Source organism: Polypterus senegalus, chromosome 5 (assembly GCF_016835505.1).
Source record: "Polypterus senegalus isolate Bchr_013 chromosome 5, ASM1683550v1, whole genome shotgun sequence".
Lineage (NCBI taxonomy): Eukaryota > Metazoa > Chordata > Cladistia > Polypteriformes > Polypteridae > Polypterus > Polypterus senegalus.
Genome location: NC_053158.1, coordinates 48,525,774 through 48,542,861, shown reverse-complemented (window position 1 = coordinate 48,542,861; position 17,088 = coordinate 48,525,774). Strand labels below are relative to the sequence as shown.

Sequence of the window (17,088 nt, the reverse complement as noted above, 5' to 3'; positions counted from 1 at the left end):
GCACAACCATTTTCTTATAATTATTCATAGGTCTAATGCCACAAAGGCACCCTAGTATCTTTAGAAAGTTAGAGGAAAGCTCAATTTTGTAGCTATAGGTTTGTGTCTATTCTTTAGGAAGTCACAAAAAAAATTTACCATTAAACTAATTCATACAGTATATTTTGTCTCTGCATGATATTAATTACCAATGGTGGAAAGTAATGAATTAAAATTTACATACAGTATATGTTACCGTCCTTGAGTAAACTAAATTTTGATTCAACTTGCCTAATATAAACATTTGCTTTTGGGTGTAAATATAGACTTGCATTTCTTGTGTCGTCTGCTGCAAAACTGCATTTGCAAAACAAATATTTTCTTGTCTTCAGTGAAGACTTTGCTGTCTCAAACAGTTAATTGACAACTACATTAACTGATATTTAAGGATGACTCTACTAGCTTACCATGCATGTGCTAGGAGTATACAAAATTACAGCCTGAAATTGAAATGCCATATACATTAGTGTTTCTAGTGGTCTCTGTACGCATGTCATTAATATGTCTATTGTACCACTAAGTATATTCTGCTGATGCTTTCCAAAGCACAGTATGTATAGTTGAGGACATTTCGGTTAATTTTTTTCCTAAAGTAGCTAAATTGTATTTTTTGATTGTACTTTTTTTTTTTTTTGAGTACTTTACATTTTAGATATACAAAAAAAAAAAAGTTAATGCCACTTTTCAAAAAGAATTAGGTTTGCCTTAAATAAAATAAAGGCAGTTTAACAAGTGATGAATTTACAGGTGCTGGTCATAAAATTAAAATATCATGACAAAGTTGATTTACTTTAGTAATTCCATTCAAAAAGTGAAACTTGTATACAGTATTAGATTCATTCATTACACACAGACTGATGTATTTCAAATGTTTATTTCTTTTAATTTTGATGATTATAACTGACAACTAATGAAATCCCAAATTCAGTATCTCGGAAAATTAGAATATCAATTAAGACCAATGCAAAAAAGGATTTTTAGAAATGTTGGCCAGCTGAAAGGTATGAACATGAAAAGTTTGAGCATGTACAGCACTCAATATTTAGTTGGGGCTTCTTTGGCCTGGATTACTGCAACAATCCAGGCGTGGCATGGAGTCAATCAGTCGGTGTCACTGCTCAGGTGTTATGAGAGCCCATGTTGCTCTGATAGTGGCCTTCAGCTCTTCCGAATTGTTGGGTCTGGCGTATTGCATCTTCCTCTTCACAATACCCCATAGATTTTCTATGGGGTTAAGGTCAGGCGAGTTTGCTGGCCAATCAAGAACAGGGATACCATGGTCCTTAAACCAGGTACTGGTAGTTTTGGCACTGTGTGCAGGTCCTGTTGGAAAATGAAATCTGCATAAAGTTAGTCAGCAGCAGGAAGCATGAAGTGCTCTAAAACCTCCTGGTAGACGGCTGCGTTGACCTTGGACCTCAGAAAACACAATGGACCAACACCAGCAGATGACATGGCATCCCAAACCATCACTGACTGTGGACACTTTACACTGGACCTCAAGCAACATGGATTCTGTGTCTCTCCTCTCTTCCTCCAGACTCTGGGACCTTGATTTCCAAAGGAAATGCAAAATTTACTTTCATCAGAGAAAATAACTCAGCAGCAGTCCAGTCCTTTTTGTCTTTAGCCCAGGCGAGACGTTTCTGATGCGGTCTCTTGTTCAAGAGTCGCTGAACAGAAGGAATGCGACAGCTGAAACCCATGTCTTGCATACGTCTGTGCGTGGTGGTTCTTGAAGCACTGACTCCAGCTGCAGTCCACTCTTTGTGAATCTCCACCACAGTTTTGAATGGGTTTTGTTTCACAATCCTTTCCAGGGTGCGGTTATCCCTATTGCTTGTACACTTTTTTTCTACCACATCTTGTCCTTCCCTTCGCCTCTCTATTAATGTGCTTGGACACAGAGCTCTGTGAACAGCCAGCCTCTTTAGCAATGACCTTTTGTGTCTTGCCCTCCTTGTGCAAGGTGTCAATGGTCGTCTTTTGGACAACTGTCAAGTCAGCAGTCTTCCCCATGATTGTGTAGCCTACAGAACTAGACTGAGAGACCATTTAAAGGCTTTTGCAAGTGTTTTGAGTTAATTAGCTGATTAGAGTGTGGCACCAGGTGTCTTCAATATTGAACCTTTTCACAATATTCTAAATTTTCCAAGATACTGAATTTGGGACTTTATTAGTTGTCAGTTATAATCATCAAAATTAAAAGAAATAAATATTTGAAATACATCAGTCTGTGTGTAATGAATGAATCTAATATACAAGTTTCACTTTTTGAATGGAATTACTGAAATAAAATCAACTTTGTCATGATATTCTAATTTTATGACCAGCACCTGTACATAACTGAATACTTGAATTCACATTCATTACCTGACATACAGTATGTTAAGAACAGTATGAGGTTCCCAGCACATTTATATGTCAGACTTCTCTACGATACCTTTCATATTTTTAAGATGTATTGATATTTTATTAAATGGAAACTAAACAAGTAATACAGGTGCATTTTGATCTGCCACAAGGTAGGGCTGTCTGTTCTTAATTATTAAATCTCATTGCTTAATTACTTGGACACACAACCCCTGCCTTACCCCATGTAATCAGTATGAATACCTTAGTCTTGTGCAAGCTTCCATTTCATCATCCATAATCCAGGAAACATCGGCAAGGGAAGTTACTTTGCCATCTTCCCTTGGAATTGTATCAGTCACACTGGAGTTCTGAGTATATGGCAGAATCTAGGAACAAATTAAAACAAAGTAAAGATTCCAAATACATTTGCACTTATTGGACCAATGATAAAAATAGTAAATACCTATCGCCCCACTCATCTCCTAACACAATTATTCTAGTTCAGGGTTGTGTTGAGCCTAGGGACTTAAGGAGTAAGGCAAAAACTAAACACAGAACTAGTCTATCACGTGGCACAGTCACACATATGTATATATTAGGAGGCATCACCAGTATAATTAACATACATGGTTTTGGAATGAGGGTGGAAACTCCATGCAGACAGAGGAGAATGTGCAAACTCCACACATACAGCCAAGTAAACGCCTCTCTCTTTTTTTTTTATTTTTTTTATATAAAACACCAATAACTTGCAGGCATGACAAAAACTATTTAAAACACAAAATATTGTTTAGAATTAAAGGTACACAGATCATTAAAACATTGTTATGTTCTCTTAAAATGAGTAATTAGTCATAAGGTGATTTACAGTTACTTCTAATAGAACACTGGTCAGGTATTTTGTCCAGTTTTCAATAGCCAAGACTAATCGATATACATAGCCTGTACTTATCTAAGTTGAAAATTGTTTTTCTTCCAACAGCCAATGTTACTACTCTGTACTACATGCAACATGGGACTAGTATTCATGCTAAATACCCCCAACTGAGGACAAAAGTAAATGCCAACTTGGGGCTACATCAGCATAAAAGCATACATAACTCATACATATATACATTTTTACCTTATAGATATGTAAACGATTTCAGAAATCTGACTGCAATTTAGTTGATGAGAAAAAACAAACAGGAAGGAGATGACCATTTGGTCACAAGCTGGTGAGGTTAAGTTGTACAAATATCTCACAAAGATGCTTTAGATGGGCCATTTCATGATGCTGCAATATAACCTTTTATCTGTGATAAAAGATACAAGTACTGACAATAACTGTCAATCATCATGCTCTGCATCCAAAGAAAAAGAAAAAAAAAAAAAATTTTACTCAAATAAAAATGAGAAAAAAAAAGTGCAAAATTATGCAAATAGGTTACACGATTGCAAGAAGTTAAAAAGGTAGTTACATATATGTGAAGTGCACATTTTATATATTACGTTCTTTGTAAAATTACTGCTTAGCCAGTGTGATTAATACTTATTTAACAATGCAGTATTACAAGTGTTCATCAAAAGACAAGTATTCTTTTCCAAATATGTTTTGACACAGTGATGTGTTGAGGACTGTCCAAATTCATAACTATTTATTTTACTAAACAGAAATACATCTGCATTCATATATATGCATGTATTTTTATGCTGACCTTTCACTCCAATGCTAATCGAACAGAACTAAGGATGCAGTCAATTAAAATGAAAGTCTATCAAGTGATTAAATCAGTGGCTCAACTATAGTTTTGCTTGTGGTCTCCTGATTAATTTCCTTAATAACTCATACAAAATTCCAGTTTTTTTTTTTTTTTTAAAAAAAGCTGTTGTGGAGTATCTGTTCCGTTACCTCCTTACACAATGGCAATACAACTGTGGGCTTTCTTTGCAAACATGGAAGGACTAATGGAACATGATATCTGGCCACAAAGGAGGTTCCTTTTAGAAAAAAAAAAAAAAATATATGGTTCAAGTATTGCTACATTGAAATGCTGGAGATCATACTTAATCTCATACACATGCTCTTGCATATTGATTCACACACAAGGTTTTATGGCAGATGCGCACACACACAGCGAAAGCCGACTGTTTGTTATGCTTTAACATACATTGTTGGCGAAGTGGAAGGTTTTCACACTTCTTGAAATACAAAGCACACATCCAGCATCAACTTGACATGTACTGTGCTCTTTACACTTAGTTTGTTCTTTCCACAGTATACCACCCTATGTTATCCTTTCTCTGCATCAAACTGTTGGTGGCAGTGCACTTCATATACCAATAGCTTTGTTGCTCTCATATACTTGGCACATGCTGATGCTAGCATAGTACAATTCTGCATACTTTGTATTCCAAGTTCTATGAAAACAATACATGCAAGTTGGCACATTTTGGAGGTTTTTATTTCAGAGATGTTTGCACTGCTGAAAGACAGATACTGCTTTAGAATGAAACCTATTTGTTAAATTTGTTCGCCGATTTAATTGCAGTTTACATAATTGTTAAAATAAAAATAATATTGACTCGGGCTATGCCGCAAGTGGCAGCCTTTCCAGCAGCTCTGTATACGACTTTCTCTCTCTACCTTTTTCTCCATTACACTGATCAATCCTACCACTTTCTTCCATGTGAACTCGTTCCCTGGACACTTTACTACTTGGACATGGATTTTTACACACAGAGACTCGTCTATTCAGGTAGTCAACTTCAAGCACCGAGAACAAAGGCCCGTGCTGGTATGGTTTCCTATTTACCCGACGAGGTAAGAAGGTTGTATCGTGGCAGCAGAGCCGGTGCTAAGCTAAAACCCAAGCGAGAAAGTGGCAATACAAGCCTTCGGTGCCTTCTGTGATCCTGGGAAATGTGAACTCACTGCCAAATAAGATAGACGAACTGGCTGTGCTGGTGAAAAATGTCAGGACATACAGAGAATGCAGTTTGTGTTTTTGTGAAATGTGGCTAACAACTAACATTCCAGATGCTAACTTGGAGCTACCCGGGTTTAGCACAGTTAGAGCAGACAGAGACGCAAATACCTGCGTGAACCTACCTTATGTGAACACAAGATGGTGCAACCCTGGACATGTAAATGTCAAAATCTCCACTTGCAGCAGGGACAATGAACTGTTGGCCTTTAAGTTTGCGTCCCTACTACTTGCCCAGAGAGTTTAGACACATCATTGTTATTGTTTACATCCCTCCTCGGGCGGAAATGGAGATAGCGGGTGACATGATCCATTCCGCTGTTGCTAAACTACAAATGCAGAACCCCGAGGTGCTTGTGCTAATCGCTGGAGACTTTAACCATGTAACGCTACACAAAACATTACCTGCCTTCTCCCAGTATGTGGATGGTAACACCCGGGGAAATAGGACTATTGACCTACCGTATGCAAACGTTAGACACATACAGCGCCACCCTGCTGCCTGCGCTTGGGAAAATGGATCATAACCTGGTTCTGCTTCAGCCACACTACAAACCAAGAGTGAGAGAACTACCTAGAACCACAAGCTCATTCAGGAAGTGGTCCCCTGCGGCAGAGCAGGCTCTGAGAGACTGCTTTTGAACTATGGACTAGCATATCCTACAGGGATCTTATAGTGAGAACATTGAGAAGGCTGTTGACTGCACTACTGACTACATCAACTTCTGTATCGACATTATAGTTCCAGTAAAAACAGTATGTTGCTATGCTAACAACAACAAGCCATGGATTACTAGTAAAATCAAGGGCCTTTTGAACCAGGCTTTTAAAAGCAGTGATCAGCATGAGCTCAAGCAAGTGCAGAAGGAACTCCGAGTCCAGCTCAGGGCGGCAAAGGAACAGTACAGGAGAAAGCTGGAGCAGAAGGTGCAGAATAACAGTATGAAGGAAGTGTGGGATGAGATGAAGTTCATCACTGGCTGCAGCTTGAAGTCGGGTGCCACCATCGAGAGAGACGTGGAGAGAGCAAACCAGATGAACAACTTCTTTAACAGGTTTGACCACCCTAACCCACTCTCACCTTGGAGTACTGCACCCTCCACCCATCCTTCTGCTGACACCAGCACAGGCGAGAGTTCCCCCCCCACCCATAATTACAGCAGCCCAGGTAAGCAGAGAGCCGAGGAGACTTCATGCCAGCAAAGCAGTGGGTCCAGATGGATTATCGCCACGACTGCTGAAGGCCTGTACGTTGGAGCTGGGGAGTCCTCTACAGCGCATCTTCAACCTGAGCCTGAAACAGGGGACAGTCTCGAGGCTTTGGAAAACATCTTACATCACCCCAGTCCCAAAGGTATCACGTCCTAGTGAGTTGAATGACTTCCGGCCTGTCACTCTGACGTCATATGTGATGAAGGCCAAGGTGCGGCTGCTGCTTCACTACCTGAGGCCACAACCTCGGCTCCTTAAGGACAAGCTAACAGAGATGGGAGTAGATTCATACCTGGTGGTATGGATCATGGACTATCTTACAGACAGACCTCAGTATGTGTGTCTCAGGAACTGCAGGTTTGACATTGTGGTCAGCAACACAGGAGCGCCACAGGGGACCGTACTCTCTCTGGTCCTGTTCAGCCTATATACACATCGGACTTCCAATGCAACTCGGAGTCCTGCCACATGCAAAAGTTCGCTGATGACACTGCTATCGTGGGCTGCATCAGGAGGAGGAGTATAGGAACCTAATCAAGGACATTGTTAAATGGTGCGACTCAAATCACCTACAACTGAACACCATCAAAACCAAGGAGCTGGTGGTGGATTTTAGGAGGCCCAGGCCCCTCATGGACCCCGTGTGATCAGAAGTGACTGTGTGCAGAGGGTGCAGACCCATAAATACCTGGGAGTGCAGCTGGATGATAAATTGGACTGGACTGCCAATACTAATGCTCTGTGTAAGAAAGGACAGAGCCGACTATACTTACTTAGAAGGCTGGCGTCTTTCAACATCTGCAATAAGATACTGCAGATGTTCTATCAGACGGTTGTGGCGAGTGCCCTCTTCTACACAGTGGTGTGCTGGGGAGGCAGCATAAAGAAGAGGGATGCCCCATGCCTGGACAAACTTGGTGAGGAAGGCAGGCTCTACTGTAGGCACAGAGCTGGACAGTTTGACATCCGTAGCAGAGCGGCGGCCACTGAGCAGGCTCATGTCAAATCATGGAGAATCCACTGCATCCACTGAACAGGATCATCTCCAAGCAGAGGAGCAGCTTCAGTGACAGACCGACAGACTGAGGAGATCATTCCTCCCCCACACTATGTGACTCTTTAATTCCACCCTTTGGGGGGGGTTAAACGTTAACATTATACAAAGTTATTGTCTGTTATACCTGCATTTTTATCACTCTTTAATTTAATATTGTTTTTATATCAATATGCTGCTGCTGGAGTATGTGAATTTTCCCCTTGGGATTAATAAAGTATATATCTATAAACCTACTGTTTTCTCATGTTTAAAAAAAAAAAAAGAAAAAAGACTCTAGTAATAGTTTTGGTATTAAGTTAGAAGGACTTCATTTGAGACACGTAAAATTTGAGGTTTACAGTATGATTTACACCATTATTGTCCAACAATTTATAAATATAGTACAGGGTGGGCCATTTATATGGATACACCTTAATAAAATGGGAATGGTTGGTGATATTAACTTCCTGTTTGTGGCACATTAGTATATGTGAGGGGGGAAACTTTTCAAGATGGGTGGTGACCATGGTGGCCATTTGGAAGTCGGCCATTTTGGATCTAACTTTTGTTTTTTTCAATAGGAAGAAGATCATGTGACACATCAAACTTACTGGGAATTTCACAAGAAAAACAATGGTGTGCTTGGTTTTAACGTAACTTTATTCTTTCATGAGTTATTTACAAGTTTCTGACCACTTATAAAGTGTGTTCAATGTGCTGCCCATTGTGTTGGATTGTCAATGCAACCCTCTTCTCCCACTCTTCACACACTGATAGCAACACCGCAGGAGAAATGCTAGCACAGGCTTCCAGTATCCGTAGTTTCAGGTGCTGCACATCTCGTATCTTCACAGCATAGACAATTGCCTTCAGATGACCCCAAAGATAAAAGTCTAAGGGGTCAGATCGGGAGACCTTGGGGGCCATTCAACTGGCCCACGATGACCAATCCACTTTCCAGGAAACTGTTCATCTAGGAATGCTCGGACCTGACACCCATAATGTGGTGGTGCACCATCTTGCTGGAAAAACTCAGGGAATGTGCCAGCTTCAGTGCATAAAGAGGGAAACACATCATCATGTAGCAATTTCGCATATCCAGTGGCCTTGAGGTTTCCATTGATGAAGAATGGCCCCACTATCTTTGTACCCCACATACCACACCATACCATCATTTTTTTTGTTCCAACAGTCTTGGAGGGATCTATCCAATGTGGGTTAGTGTCAGACCAATAGCGGTGGTTTTGTTTGTTAACTTCACCATTCACATAAAAGTTTGCCTCATCACTGAACAAAATCTTCTGCGTAAACTGAGGGTCCTGTTCCAATTTTTGTTTTGCCCATTCTGCAAATTCAGTGCGCCAATCTGGGTCATCCTCGTTGAGATGCTGCAGTAACTGGAGTTTGTAAGGGTGCCATTTGTGAGTAGCTAATATCCGCCGAAGGGATGTTCGACTAATGCCACTCTCCAGTGACATGTGGCGAGTGCTACGCTGTGGGCTCTTGCTGAATGAAGCTAGGACAGCCACTGATGTTTCTTCATTAGTGACAGTTTTCATGCGTCCACATTTTGGCAAATCCAACACTGAACCAGTTTCACGAAACTTAGCAAGCAGTTTGCTAACTGTAGCATGGGAGATGGGTAGTCTCGTAGGGTGTCTTGCATTGAAATCTGCTGCAATGACCCGGTTACTGCGTTCACCAGACATCAACACAATTTCTATCCACTCCTCATGCGTTAACCTCTGCGACATGTCAAAGGTTGTAAACAAAGAGAAACTTGTAAATAACTCATGAAAGAATAAAGTTACGTTAAAACCAAGCACACCATTGTTTTTCTTGCGAAATTCCCATTAGGTTTGATGTGTCACATGACCCTCTTCCTATTGAAAAAACAAAAGTTGGATCCAAAATTCACCAACCATTCCCATTTTATTAAAGGTGTATCCATATAAATGGCCCACCCTGTATATAACCGTTTATTCCATCCACCCTTATTTTATATTATAGGTCTATACTACAAGGCAACAAAGATTCATAATTAGTACTACAAGGTGGGCCATAAGTTTCCATACATATGGTTTTTAACATTTTTTTTATATTTTATATACCCTAAAAAATGTGTTTGAATAACGAGCAACGAATTGAAATCATACTGATGGCCAGGTCAGAAAGCAGTCGCATGGTTGCAATTGAATTTAACAGAAAACATGGAACGAGCATCACACACGAAACATAAATAATCTTGGGGAACGTATCACCAATGCCATTACAAGCAGAACTCCAGCTGTGTTAATTCGTATTCATCAGCAGAGGCGGACACGTATTGAAATGTGTTTTCAAAACAATGGCAGTCATGTAGAGCATATTATATAAATAAAAATGGTTTTTCATAAAAAAAAAATGTTTATTTTTCCTATTTATGGAAACTTATGGCCCAACCTGTGTATATAATTTTATATTTATAATGTTCTAAGTGCTGAAAACTATAAATAGTTTAACTTGTCTTTATAACAGTTTGACCTTATTCAAAACTAATGGGAACTAAAAAACTGAAGTTCAGAATTTCTATTGTTGATAATATTTTATCATTGAATAAAGAAAAACACATTTACATTTATAGTTTGAGATTTAAAGTGAACCAAGTTTGAAACGGTACTATAGATAATTAAATCTGTTGAAAGTCAGAAGCAGAAAAGGTGGCTATTTCTATTTTTATAATTTGGTATCAAACAGGTAATACTTTCACAGCTAAATATAATTGAGGCTACTCATTTTAGAAAGTGGGGACTCTTACTTCAGTAACATAATGCAATGCAATACTTTTCACACTCGAGTATATTAAGTAATTGGTTTTCTTCCCTACCTGAAACTGGACCCTGGGGCATGGTTTCAACGGCAAATTTGCAGCTATTTTCCTCACAATGCTGCGAGTTGATCCATAAGGTTTATCCATGCAAAAGACCTATGAAAAAAATAAGGGGAGTGAACATGAAACTGTTACACAACATTTTAACACATGGAAAATTCTAAACTGTCCAAATCATGATGTCCAGCCTAATCTTCGCATTGCTGTAGTTAATACCAACATACAGACAGAAGCACCTTTTAACTTGTTGTGCAGGATTTCATTTACATGGAATTGTGGTCTCTTGTCATTTATGCTAGGAGTGTTGTATTTCACCCACACATTGCATGTTTCATTATGTTATATATAAATATCCTTCATATTGTTTGATAAGAAAATTCTAGTAAAAAAGGGTTGTTACTAGCCTGTGCACATTTGATACCTTATGCTTTTGTTATGCCACCAACCGTATACTATTCCAGAGATAGCCACTGAACTGGCCAGACTACAATTGTTGTAATTAGTCACAACTGGAAACTGCATTCAGTTTGCATCCACACCATTCAAATATGTTTTGTATTTTCTTCAACTAAATTGATCACATTGTAGTTGTTATACTAATGAACACTGGATTCAAAAACCTCATAAAAAGTGAATACAGTAATCCCTCCTCGATCGTGGGAGTTGCATTCCAGAACCCCCCGCGATAGGAGAAAATCCGCAAAGTAGAAACCATATGTTTATATGGTTATTTGTATATATTTTAAGCCCTTAAATACATACAGCCCTTATACAGTAAAACCTAAATATTATTTTAAAGATATCGAGTGTCTCCGATATCACATATGTTATAGCCATTACAATAGACAGGGCACCAGCAATAACGTACAATGCAAGAAAAATTGTATACAGTAAAATGTGTGTACAGTGACACTAAACGTACATACATGTACTAAGTACTGTACATAAATTATGGTTACTCACCAACAATGACACAACGACTTGTCCGATAATGATGAGTTTAATTTTACTGCACAACAAAGGAGAGCGTTACAGCTCTTCTAAAGGAGCCTCTTCAGGCAATTGTATAGCACCGCCGTTCTTCCAGCAGTCTTCAATTCAACTCCCTAAAGCAGATTCCATCCGGACTACCGCCTTATTACGTCCACTCACAACTCGTTTTGCGCCCTGGTTAAAAGGACACAGCAGCCGTAGATCTTATATTCTTTTCCTCCTTTTTAAATAAAAAGAATTGTGGACTCATTGATGCCATAATGGTGTCCTATAGCAGTGTAGCTTTTCCCTTCCTTCAACATATCCAAAACTTTTACCTTTTCGGCAATCGTTAGCATCTTCCGTTGGCGCTTGGGCACGGCCCCTGAGCAGTAGCAGATCGTTTTGGAGCCATGACTACGCACAAAGATAAACACAAAACAGCGCGAAAGTTAACTTAAAAAGACCCATTGTCCGCAGAAACCCGCGAAGCAGCGAAAAATCCGCGTTATATATTTGGATATGCTTACATATAAAATCCGCGATAGAGTGAAGCCGTGAAAGTCAAAGTGCGATATAGTGAGGGATTACTGTATAGTTTTTACTAAATTTGTTTTCACCAATGTTTTAGCAGTCCTGATAAATGTGATTATCCGATTCCAATAATGTATTATATGTCAGGTCATTGGAATTGTCAATTGTGTTTCAGAACATAATGAACTGAGCTGAGCTTTATGAATGTCTGGCTGATGTGGAAGTTCTAGAAATTCTAAATATTATTTTAGAATTAACACATTTGGAGTTTCCACATGGGATTAATAAAGTTTATCTAACATGGATCATCCCATTTCATCACCATTGCTGGTTATTTACAAATATAAACAAAGCCACATATTTTGTAACTTCTATAGATTTTTACCCATCATAACTGTAGCTGGCAATGCCTGTGGGGTGTTTCCACCAGTTTTTATCTCGCATTCCAAAGTGGATGTAGATATGAGAGTGTGTGTCACTCCATGCAAGGTAAGCTCCCACCGCACACCCAACACACTGGGTAAGCCAGTTAAAATGGATAGATGGTTGGATGGACAACTGTAACCATGTCGATTACATTAGATGAGGAATGTGAAACCTCTATACATTTATCAGTAATACACAAGTCATTAACCTACATACCATTTCAACCTCACAACCCCCCTCCACCCCGTTCACATGCATAATACTACCATTTAAACAACTATAAAATTAAAGGGGATTGGACACATGATCACAATCTCAAAGCATGCATAGGTTTTGATTTTTGAACTAATTCTTTAACAGGATAATAGTGGCAATAATAAAAGTAATTTTTTTGCTTGATTACTTTAAAACATGAAATATTTTAAATAGCCATGATCCGCACATAGGAATTCAAGCCCTGTAGCTACATAAGAAAAACTAAAAACAAAAATCTTGTAATCTCTATTAGACTGTCTTATTTATGGTTTCAGGCAGACAGTGCAGTTTATGAATGCCACTACGACAGTAATGTTCTGATGACTTTAGAACAGAGTTCACTTTCTTTTTCTACAATGATGAATTATTAACCACTACTTTCAATCCCAAACTTTAAATGCAGTGTAGATACTTATTTAACATACTAGACAAACTGCTAATGTCAGGAATGAAAACATTCTAGCTAACTAGCTAATCTGATTGAAAATTGTGTGTAATAGCAGCTTAACACTATTGCATTTGAGTATTTACTTTAAGACTTAAAAAAAATAAAAAATAAAAATAAAAAAATACAAGCAAGTGTTACCTTAATCATTCTTGATGGTTTTCCTTCTTAAAATGTTTCATCATCTAGAAATTAGTCATTAATTTGTATAAACTTTTTCATGCCTGTGTAACCAACTGAACAAAACAGTAGGGAGCATTTGACTGAATAAACCATACTTTGTTTCCATGTATTATATATTATGCAAATTCCTTAAATGGACTTCTCAATAAAAGAAACACACAGCTTGAACTCTCAGTTTATAGCTGTTATGCTAAAAAAACTGCCTTGATAATACTTATTTATGGAGTTGCAGCCATTCTGAACACAGAATGTTCATCTTGACAGAAGCTGCGTTCCCAAAAATTAAAGTAGGTAGTAAGAGGAAATACTTACAGTATCCATTTCAAACCCAGTACATTCCAGGATCATCCTAATAATATGAATTACAAAATCTCTCATTTAGAGACTAACTGAATTGACCAATATTTTCCACAAGGAAGCAACATCCGATCTCCACCTGAAGACGAGCTTCTGTGTATTCAGCTCCATAGTTAATGTCTCCTGTAAGAAAGGATTCATGGTAACATGATCAAATATACTTTTGTTCCGTTTATAAAAAAAAAATTAAAGCAAGCACTTTTATTCTTGTTCTATCTATTCAAGACAAACAAGTATCATTGTAAGATCTATTACTGTACATTCTAGATTTTAATGGAATTTTACGAAAAGCGTATTGTAGTGTCTTGTTTGAAACATTATAAAACTGAGCACATTAATAAAACACATGATGACTCTCAGTGCTCCCAATTTACAGAGAACCTTGAGATGCACTGCTGCAACTACAAAAACAGGTTATCATAATTATCAAAAGTGACAACCACAAAGACTGGTGAATTTAGTTCAGAATATTGAAGCCTTAGAAAAACAAATATTTTGAAGACACCAGTCATCTACTAATTTTTTCTCTCTCAACCCTCCATTCTGGAAATGGGTATATAACAGTTAGCATGAGTATTAAACTGTCCCTGTTCCCAGGGGTACTTGTATTATTATATCACAACAGGCACGGACTACTGCAAGAGTCTACATGAAGCTGCTTTCTTACCTGCTGTATATTTGCCCAATATATTTGTATTCATTGTCTGTTTGCATACTGCTACTGCCACTAGGCTTAGAGACACACATAAAAAAGAATCTCATTGTACTGTGGATGTGACCAACTTGACCTTGGCTAGGTGCCATGGAACAAACTGTAGTCTTTTCTATTTTCCCTTGAACTGCATCAGTTTATACACATAAAAAGCATCTGAAACACACCTGTGCAGGTATCATTCTCCAATGAGGAAAAATGTTCAGAATTAGAAACCAACCTGCTGACTAGCTCTACTGATTGACAATGTGTAACCAAAGTGAAAGACTGAAGTCTGCATTTCATAAGGAAAATGCTGTTCCACCATCACCCCCCCTCCCCACACACACACACACACATACATACATACATGGGGGAAAAAAAAAAAAACTCTTGCAGCAAGTGTTTTAAATTCATTCATGTTAAATGGCATAGTGGTGTCCACAGTCAAATACAGGTGATGTTATGACAGTTGCAATTCAGTTTTAAACATTCAGTTTTGATGGGTTAGAGAGGGGAGGTATCTGACCCAAATAAAATGTAATACTAGATTTAATGGATTTCAATAATTAAAACCATCAACTAAAATAGTAAGAAATCAGCTGTCAATACTGGAAAGAGATCAATCTCAAAGCCAAGAGAAAAATATTTAAAAGTGAAATATTTAGTAAACACTGTAATAAAATTGTCAGGCAACAAACACCATGAAACCCATACCAAACAATGCCCTCAATTAGGTTACAAATGAAGAAATTAAAATATGTCTGCTTATTTTCACTCCTCTTTTCAGATCAATAAGTTGGATTCCTATAGCAGCACCTACTAAGTTCAAATACTTGATGCTTGCCTAGTCACTGCTTCAGAAACTATACATATGGTGACATGTCTAAGGTCCTATGTTCCTTCTTGACCATATTGGAATGCTGATGAATAGCGTCTTGTGATACCACATCTATGTGGCATCAAATCTCAATCCAGACTATTTAATTTGTATGTGGCTTCTAGCTGGAGGAATGTACTACCCATTTCCATTCGAAATTTTGACTGCCTCAATATGATTAAGAAGCATTTGAAGACTCCCTTCCTTGACGAATTCCTGTCTAAATTACATTAGCCGTTAGTTTTTGTAATCTAAGAATTGTAACTAAGCTTGCACGCGTATTTGTCCCGCTCTTCACTTGTGACGATCAACTGCCACAACTTTATCCTGCAACACTCGTTCCTAAAACATTTCCAGCGCGGCGATAAGTGTGATGCGATCCGGTACGCTTGAAAACAGTGTTGGTATGCACCAGCTAAAACTTTGTAAGTGCAGGTGTTCTAACGAAACATCCTACCCATCGAAATGATCTACTCACTGATACTATGCATGCGCAGATCAAAATTACGCAACTTTTCTCGAAGTTTACCAACTGTTCGTCGATCGTTCGTCCTACCTAGTGTTGAAGTTTGTGTTACTGTATTTCAGTATTATGTATGCTTTTCTTAGCCTTACTACATTGCATTTATTACATGATGCATATAAAATAAATTGAGAAATGTTAACATTTCCATAAATTTGATAGACGACTTCTAAATACATGTTAAATGATGACATGGTATAACATTATAAGTTTAATGTTACGACTTACAATAAACGAATGGGTGTAACATATACGGAGTATATACCGTATCTTCCATTTAAATAAACTACGGTAGGATACTTCGACAAAGTAGGACAAATCGTCAGAACACCGGCCCACTACAAGCACTGCTCGCAGATATGGAAGACAATTCAAAACGAACGCGGGATGCAGTAGGCAGGAAACATCAAAAGTCTGTCCCCTCAATCGACACCCCCAGTAATTTTTTTGGGATCTAGGAGGAACATGTAGCAGCCATTCAACAGATGAATACAATTTGTTTTAAGCATGACGAAAAAAGTACCCTGTCCAGTAAAATAGGTGCAGGGTGGCCATGCTATATACAGCTCCAGGTTCAATAGAAGTTTAAGAGAAGTTTCAATCGGAAACGGACTACAAAGAAAACCAGAAAGAAAGAAAGTCAGAAAAAAAAGAAAGACCAAGACAGAAAGAAAGAAATTCTCTAAGGTGTGGAAAAAGAACGACTTAAAAATTCAGTTTCAATTGTGAGTAAGCGGCATTCTACGGCCCGGCTACAGTCAGCCTACTAAACTCAAGTTAAACGACCTTTACGAGAATACGAAAAAAAGAAATCCCTACTAGATTTGCTAAATAACCTTCCACCTCTGTATCTCTCCCTCTTATATATATATATATATATATATATATATATATATATATATATATATATATATATATATATATATATATATATATATGTGTGTGTGTATGTATGTATGTATGCAAGTTACGTGCAAATTAACTTTTTCGTCTCTGCAAATATAAATTCCCAGAAAAAAATGGCACGACTTGAGGATTTTCTCAAACGAAAAATGAATAGCGCTTAACAAATAGTCTACCTAAAAGTGTGTAGGATGTACTTTATTGGCATAGTTTATTCTGCTAAAGAATTCCTACACCTGTTGTACTCACCTTTCAAACCCCTTCTCGTCTTTCATTCGCATGCCTTTCTTTCTTCTTTCTTTTTTATCGCCGACGGTCGTTTCTGTCAACTTACCAGAATGAAAAATAAACAGACCAATGGCGCACAAGTCGGTGAATAAGTTAAGCAGCCAATCCTGGGACAAAAAGGCAGAAGACTGGCAGTAAAGCCAACAAATGAGCG

General features: G+C 38.2%; 1 protein-coding gene across 1 annotated transcript in view; it reads right to left on the bottom strand.

The window, feature by feature from the left end:
• mtfr1 (mitochondrial fission regulator 1) overlaps positions 1-17,065 on the bottom strand; it is a 28,663-nt gene extending 11,598 nt beyond the window's left edge. Inside the window, exons 1-4 of the mRNA XM_039754580.1 lie at positions 16,896-17,065; positions 13,605-13,772; positions 10,475-10,573; positions 2,656-2,780 (exon numbers count right to left, since the gene is read on the bottom strand). Coding sequence (XP_039610514.1) covers positions 2,656-2,780; positions 10,475-10,573; positions 13,605-13,670 — 290 coding nt within the window. The 5' untranslated portion in view covers positions 13,671-13,772; positions 16,896-17,065. The remainder of the gene's footprint in view (positions 1-2,655; positions 2,781-10,474; positions 10,574-13,604; positions 13,773-16,895) is intronic.
• Between the last annotated feature and the right edge of the window lie 23 nt (positions 17,066-17,088).